The following is a 7,980-nucleotide window of genomic DNA, read 5'->3' on the forward strand; positions in this document are numbered from 1 at the left end:
TGGACTCACACAATCTTCCAAAATTAAATCAAGAAGATATAGAAAACCTGAACAGGCCAGTAACAATAAAGGAGATTGAAGCTGTTATCAGAAAGCTCCCAACAAAGAAAAGCCCGGGACCAGATGGATTCTCAGCAGAATTTTACCAAACATTCAAAGAGGAAATGACACCGATTCTTTACAAACTATTCCAAAAGATTGAAGCAGAAGCAAAGCTTCCAAACACATTCTATGAAGCAAACATCATCCTGATACCAAAACCAGATAAAGATATAACCAAGAAAGAAAACTACAGGCTGATATCCTTGATGAATATAGATGCAAAAATTCTCAATAAAATATTAGCAAACAGAATACAACAGCACATATGTAAGATCATTCACCATGATCAAGTGGGATTCATCCCAGGGAAGCAAGGTTGGTTCAACATATGCAAATCAATAAATGTGATCCACCATATTAATAAAATCAAACACAAGGACCATATGATCATCTCTATTGATGCCGAAAAAGCATTTGATAAAATCCAACACTCATTCATGATAAAGACCCTTTATAAATTAGGTATAGATGGAAAGTATCTCAACATAATCAAAGCCATATATAATAAACCCACTGCCAATATCATCCTGAATGGGGAAAAACTGAAAGCTTTTCCTTTAAGAACAGGAACCAGACAAGGATGCCCACTCTCACCACTCCTATTCAACATAGTTTTGGAAGTATTAGCCAGAGCAATCAGAATTGAGAAGGAAATAAAGGGCATCCAGATTGGAATGGATGAAGTCAAACTGTCCCTGTTTGCAGATGACATGATCCTATATATTGAACAGCCCAAATCATCTATTAAAAAACTCTTAGAGGTGATAAAAGAGTTCAGCACAGTAGCAGGATACAAAATCAACACACAAAAATCAGTAGCATTTCTTTTCACCAATAGTGAACAAGCAGAAAGAGAAATCAAGAAAGCCTGCCCATTCACAATAGCCACCAAAAAAATAAAATACTTAGGAATTGAACTAACTAAGGATGTGAAAAATCTCTATAATGAGAACTATAAACCACTCCTGAGAGAAATTAGAGAGGATACAAGAAGATGGAAAGACATCCCATGCTCCTGGATTGGAAGAATCAATATAGTGAAAATGACTATACTACCCAAAGTTATCTACATATTTAATGCAATCCCCATTAAAATTCCTATGACATTTTTCTCTGACATGGAAAGAACTATACAATCATTTATCTGGAATAACAAAAGACCACGAATAGCCAAAGCAATGCTGAGCAAAAAAAATAAAGCTGGAGGTTTTTTTTTTTTTTAAAGATGACCGGTAAGGGGATCTTAACCCTTGACTTGGTGTACCACGCTCAGCCAGTGAGCGAACCGGCCATCCCTATATGGGATCCGAACCCGGGGCCTTGGTGTTATCAGCACCGCACTCTACCGAGTGAGCCACGGGCCGGCCCTACCGGTCATCTTTTAACAAAAAAAAGAAATATCAAGGCCATCTAGTGATATTTTTGATATGAGTGTTGGAGGAGGAACATATAGAAATCTAATTATAATGATTACAGTTTTAAGTGTTAATATTAATAACTAATTTAAGATAATTTTTTAAAAATCTACCAAACTCTCCAGCTTTTTTATAGTTTTATTCATTTGGCAAGCTATTGCATAGTTATAGGCAATCCTTTTTAAGGATTTGTACATTTCTCCCTACATGTGTATGTTTCTCTGTGGGTGTCTTCACAAATGAAGAACTTTGAGGAAGCATAAAATGAATCTGTTTTTATTACCCTTGGTACTTTCACTGATCTTTGTTGTCAATATCATAATCACAGGAAAAAATTGCCAAACTAGAAGCAGCGAAGCAGTCTTCTATCAAACATATCCAGGATGCGATTGATTGGGAAAAGTCACAGCAGGCACTGGTTCAGAAGCGCCATTACCTTTTTGATGTCCAGAGGGTAGGTTTCAGAAGTTTCTAAGGAAAACGAAGTCACTTATTTGTGTCCATTAAAAAAAAAAAAGTTAAAAACTCTTATGAGGAATGGTTAAATAGATTGAGCATGTTTTATTTAGAAAAGAAAAGATGTGTGTAGGGATTGGCAATTGTGGCTATTTAGACATTTTGAAACTATCAAGTGGAAAAATAATTAGAATTATTCTAAAATTAGAAATATACTGTAAAAGAACACATTTTTGATCCACATAAAAGGAAATAGTCATTAAGTTATAGCTGATTAAAAAATGGTATGCACTGAGGAAGGCCATAGGTGAAATATATACTATGTATTACACACTCACTTGCTATGAAAAAATCTTACTTAACATATTTGCTATAAGAAAATATGATACCATACATTTCAAATTCACAAAGCAAATTCAGATAGCATTAGAGCTTTTTACCATGGTCAGAGCATAATTCTAAAATATTTAGTTTCCAAAACAATCTTTTGAAACATGTTCATATATTTTGTTATTACTTAATTTGAGCCTAGTACTTTATGCATAATATTTAAAAGTGAGATGTTCTTATACTGAAATTCATATTATAGAAGCACCTGTGAAATGAAAGATGAGATGCTAAGACAGAGTAAGTGTTTGAAATATTAAGGATCTAGGCCAGTTTTTCTCAGTGTAGTCCCAGTACTACCTGCATCAGAGTCATCTTCAATGTAGGCTTTTGGACCCATTCAAGACCTGTGGAATCAGAACCTGTTAGGGGCTATCCATGAATCTATATTCATTTAAACAGGATCCCTAAAGACTCTTATGCACATGAATGTTTTAAAATCTCAGAAAATGTTAAAGCCTCTTTCTATGCATATTTAGGCTAAAACTGGAAAATGCTTCCTGCCACATGCATACTATATACACATGTGATTGCATGCAAACTTAAATTCTGGCTTTTTTTCTTTTAACCAAATTGGAATATGTACCTTTTCATAAAAGTCAAACGATTGTCATTTAAGTTTTTATTTATGAAATATTTATTTAATATATATTTTGAGTTCTTTCTATATAGATGCTCTATCTAAGGCAGGATGCTGGAAGCAGACATTTCTGCCTTCATGGAGTCTACTTTCTAGCTAGGCATTGAGAGAAGTACAGAAAATAAATAATTGAGCAAATGTGAGTGTCAACAGATAATAGATGCTAGGTAGAACAATAAACTAGTATTAAAGAAGATGAGATTGCGGGAGAACAGAGTCATAAGGCAGTCAAGAAAGGCCTCTGATGTGATATTTGAGCAGGACCTGAAAGAACTGATGGTGCAAGCTTATGTAGATGTCTGGAGATAAAGTGTTTCAGGCAGAGGGAAGAACAATTACAAGGGCCTAAACCTGGAAGTTTGCTTGGTATAGTCAAGGAAAAAGGAGTCCAACACAGCTGAAGTGCTGAGGGGGAGAATAAAAGGAAGGGAGGTAGAGCATGGCCAATTGTAATATGTAAAGTCTTACGGGCTTCTGTAAGTACTTTGACTTGTACTCTGAATGACAAAATCACTGGAGGCTTTTAAGCAGAGGAATATCATCTCATTTAAGTTTTGAGGGATCACTGACTGCCTTGTTGCAAATAGACTTCAGTTTTGTGCATATTGGTTTGAGTTGCCTGTCACTGGCTAGTCAAATAGAGATCTTTAAGAGCGTGGGCTTTGTGGCTTTACTACCTATACTCAGATCTTGGCTTCACAATTTATTAGCTCTGTAATCTTGGGCAAGTTTCTTAACTTCTGCCTCAGTTAAAATGGGTATAACAGTAATAACTATCCCACGGTGTGGTTATAAGATTTAACTGAATTAACACACAAAAGTTTTAGAACATGATAGGTACTCAACAGATGTTAGCTATTTGACCCAGCAGATATTTACCCATAAGTACAAAAACAAATACACACTGTATACAATATTATTTGCAGTAGAAAAAATTGGAAGCAATCTAATCTATTAATAGAGCTTGGTTAAATGAATTATGGAACACCAGTATGGTGGAATACAATGTAACTTTTAAAAAAATTGAGGTGAGTTTGCATGTCATAATTAATAAAAGTTGTGGGTATGTGTGCACATATACCTATATTTTGTTTGTTAAATATTTCTGGGAGAATACAAGAAATACAGGATAATGGTGGGCTATGGCAGGGCTAGAGGAGACTCAGTTTTTGCTGCATATGCTTTTAAGTATATTTTTACTGTTCCTGTTATAATTTTTTACTACATGCATGTTACCTATTTATGTTAAATAAAAGAAATTTACATAAAATTCAAGAGAGTAGTGGGGCATTCTAACTGGAAGAATTCTCAGCAGGGAAGTATTCCTTCAAATATGCAAGCAATAGTCATCATTTCTTACTTTTGCCTCAGAATAACATTGCTATGGCCTTGGAGGTTACTTACCGGGAACGGCTACATAGAGTATATAAGGAGGTAAAGAATCGCTTGGACTATCACATCTCTGTGCAGAATATGATGCGTCGGAAGGAACAGGAGCACATGATAAACTGGGTGGAGAAGCACGTGGTGCAGAGCATCTCTGCACAGCAGGTACATGATGTTTTATTTTATACCTTCTGGAATTGTGCCACTATCTCTGACAAGCGTCTACTGATGTTTTGTTAAGGCAGGAACAGCTGGCAAGGAGTCTTTAGCCTAGAAACAGCAGGGTTATTTTTCTGGATAGTGACACCCTAGAAGGTGATGCACAACTGCCATGATGACTTTTCTCTTTCCTCAAGGTTTAGTTACCAAAGGGTCTATCACCAAAAAAAAAAAAAAAAAAACAGTGGAAACGTCATTGGGAACACTGGTTGTAGAAGGCCTGTGTTCAATGTCCATCATCTTGATAGCGTTAACCAACATACTTAATTTAATTCTCTATAGAACATACAGACTAGACAAGGCTACTTCTAAGTCCCTTCTGTTTCCTGATTCCATGATTTCTGTTCTATTTCCTCTTCTCAGCTGCTTAATTCATCTGTCTTGAACAGAAATGTTTTCTATTATTTGTTTAAATAATAGATTTTTTTTTCTTTCATTTCTATTCTTTATTTATTTATGACTTGGTTTCTTCTTTCCCAGACATATAGAATATGTAGGCATTTCTGATCATTTTCTGCATAACCTATACCGGATTAGAAAAACAGGGTCTATCAAAGTTTGAGGGATTGTTTTTATTTTTATTTTTATTTATTTATTTTTTTATAAAGATGACCAGTAAAGGGATCTTAACCCTTGACTTGGTGTTGTCAGCACCATGCTCTGCAAAGTGAGCGAACTGGCCATACCTATATAGAGATCCAAACCCTTGGCCTTGGTGTTATCAGCACCACACTCTTCCAAGTGAGCCATGGGCCGGCCCTTATTTTTTTTTTTAATAAACTGCCTTTTACCCAAAAGTAATAGACATGCTTATTTAAGAAATTTAGAAAATATAAGAAAAGTATAGGAAGGAGACTAAAATTTTTCTATACTAAAAGTATAAAGTATTTTTCTATATTAAAAATATAGAAAAGAGGGGCCGGCCCGGTGGCTCACTCGGGAGAGTGTGGTGCTGATAACACCAAGGCCCCGGGTTCGGATCCCATATAGGGATGGCCGGTTCGCTCACTGGCTGAGCGTGGTGCTGACAACACCAAATCAAGGGTTAAGATCCCCTTACCGGTCATCTTTAAAAAAATATATATATATATATATATAGAAAAGAGACTCAGTCTTTATTAACATTTCCGTATTACTAATGTTTATGTTGGGTTGGTCTTTTTCAAGAAGCTGTTAGCTATACAAGCCAATATCAGTGGAGATGGATATAGGAGTATCTGGCCTCAAATTCTGTACAGAATTTTCACTCATAAAAGCTATGAACCAGGGAATTTTAAGTAACTCCCTGAATTTGCTTAAAATAAATTGTATCTACCTATGTTAAATAATTAAGTTTACTTTTGAACCATTCTAGTATTCTCATATTAAGCCAGTAATCTTGAGGTTCTGGTCTTGTAGGAGGTGTCCTTTAGAATTATGGTATTTATACCCTTCCATGTTTTGGAAAGGTCTAACCAGATTTCTCTTTTCTCATCACAGGAAAAGGAGACAATTGCCAAGTGCATTGCTGATCTAAAGCTGCTCTCAAAGAAGGCTCAAGCACAGCCAGTTATGTAAATGTATCTATCCCAATTGAGACAGCTAGAAACAGTTGATGACTAAATGGAAACTAGTCTATGTGACAAAATCTTTCTGTATTGCTGTCTACTGGAGTTAGTTTACCTTTCCTAAAAATGAAGTTTCAGTTTCATATAAAAGAGAACGAGATCTACTGGCCAGTCAGATGTTCTGGACCTTCTTTCTCTGCTTTTTGAGGTGTTCCACAATCAGTTTTGAGTAAGCAGTTTTCTTTTATTAAAACTTCCTACCTGACTAAAGATTACCAAGTTGTAGTTTAAATTTGTAATTAATTCTACCATCTTGTAGTAAAGTGACAATTGAAACGAGTTTTTCAAGTTGCATAATTTTCTGAAATATTATTTTAGCATATTTTAACATGACATTTTGTCATATGGGTAAAAGTGAAAGATGTCATTGAACTGTATCTTGTTTATGAGACCATTCAGTGGTGAGCTATTTCTAGCTAAACTGATAGGTTATGGGAAATTTAAAGCTTTTCAGTTCTCTTAAAATAACTAAAGGAAATGTAATATATCAAATCATACTATTGACTTTATTATCATTTTAGTAGTATGCCTGTGGAAAATATTATTGACTCGATGTGTCGTAAAATCACTCTTAGGAATCCAACAGGTAATTATTAAAAACACAGAAGATAAGTGTTGGTGAGAATATGGAGAAATTTGGAACCCTTGTACACTGTTGGTGGAAATATGAAATGGGATAGCCACTGTGGAAAACAGTGTGGTGATTCCTCAAAAAATTAAAAATAGAATTACCATGATCTATCAATTCCCCTTCTTGGTGTATATTCAAAAGAATTGAAAGCAGGGTCTCGACACCATGTTCACAGCAGCATTATTCACAATAGCTAAAACAAGGAAGCAGCCCAAATGTCCATCGACAGATGAATGGATAAGCAAAATGTGACGTGTCCATACAATGGAATATTATTTGGCTTTAAAAAGGAAGGAAATTATGACACTTTCTATGGCATGGATTAACCATAAGGACTATGCTGACTAAAATAAGCCAGTCACAAAAAAAAGACAAATACGGTATAATTCCACTTGTGTGAGGCACTTATAGTCAAAATCATAGAGACAGAAAGTAGAAGAGGTTTCCAGGGCTGGGGGGAGGGAAGTATGAAGAATTATTGTTTCATGGGTATAGAGTTTCGGCTTTACAAGATGAGTTAGGAAAATGGATAGTGGAAATGGTTGCACATTATGAAAGTATTTAATACCACTGAAATGTACACCTGATGGTTAAGATGGTAAATTTTATGGTATGTATAGTTTACTACAATAAAAAAAAATTGAAGGAAGAAAGAATCCAGCATATAAATCAGAAAATTCTTCCTGCATTAAGTTTGTCTGCATTTAATTCTCTCATGACTGTACTCAAATGGACAACTTAAATTATAGGAAATATTAAAAAATTTGTGTCATAAGGGTAATTGCTATTTTCATTGACTTCCTAAGATTTTAATTTATGTAACAACTATTTGGGTCAATATGTATTGATGGGGCAGCAGGGACAAGAAGCAGGCAGGCCCTCAGACCTGGGACCATAGGATGGGAGGGGGCCAGCCATGTGAACAGAACATGACTAAAGTTTCCTGCAAAAAAGACTGGATAGGCCGGCCCGTGGCTCACTCGGTAGAGTGTGGTGCTGATAACACCAAGGCCACGGGTTCGGATCCTATATAGGGATGGCCGGTTTGCTCACTGGCTGAGCGTGGTGCTGACAACACCAAGCCAAGGGTTGAGATCCCCTTACCGGTCATCTTTTAAAAAAAAAAAAAAAAAAAAA

At 35.6% G+C, this 7,980-nt stretch overlaps 1 protein-coding gene across 1 annotated transcript in view; it reads left to right on the top strand.

The window, feature by feature from the left end:
• Positions 1–6,492, top strand: part of ATP5F1 (ATP synthase, H+ transporting, mitochondrial Fo complex, subunit B1) — a 13,244-nt gene extending 6,752 nt beyond the window's left edge. Inside the window, exons 5-7 of the mRNA XM_008571942.1 lie at positions 1,846–1,971; positions 4,372–4,551; positions 6,085–6,492. Of these exons, the coding sequence (XP_008570164.1) occupies positions 1,846–1,971; positions 4,372–4,551; positions 6,085–6,162 (384 nt within the window). The 3' untranslated portion in view covers positions 6,163–6,492. The remainder of the gene's footprint in view (positions 1–1,845; positions 1,972–4,371; positions 4,552–6,084) is intronic.
• Positions 6,493–7,980: the final 1,488 nt, after the last annotated feature.

This window comes from Galeopterus variegatus, unplaced genomic scaffold (genome assembly GCF_000696425.1).
Source record: "Galeopterus variegatus unplaced genomic scaffold, G_variegatus-3.0.2 Scaffold45, whole genome shotgun sequence".
Lineage (NCBI taxonomy): Eukaryota > Metazoa > Chordata > Mammalia > Dermoptera > Cynocephalidae > Galeopterus > Galeopterus variegatus.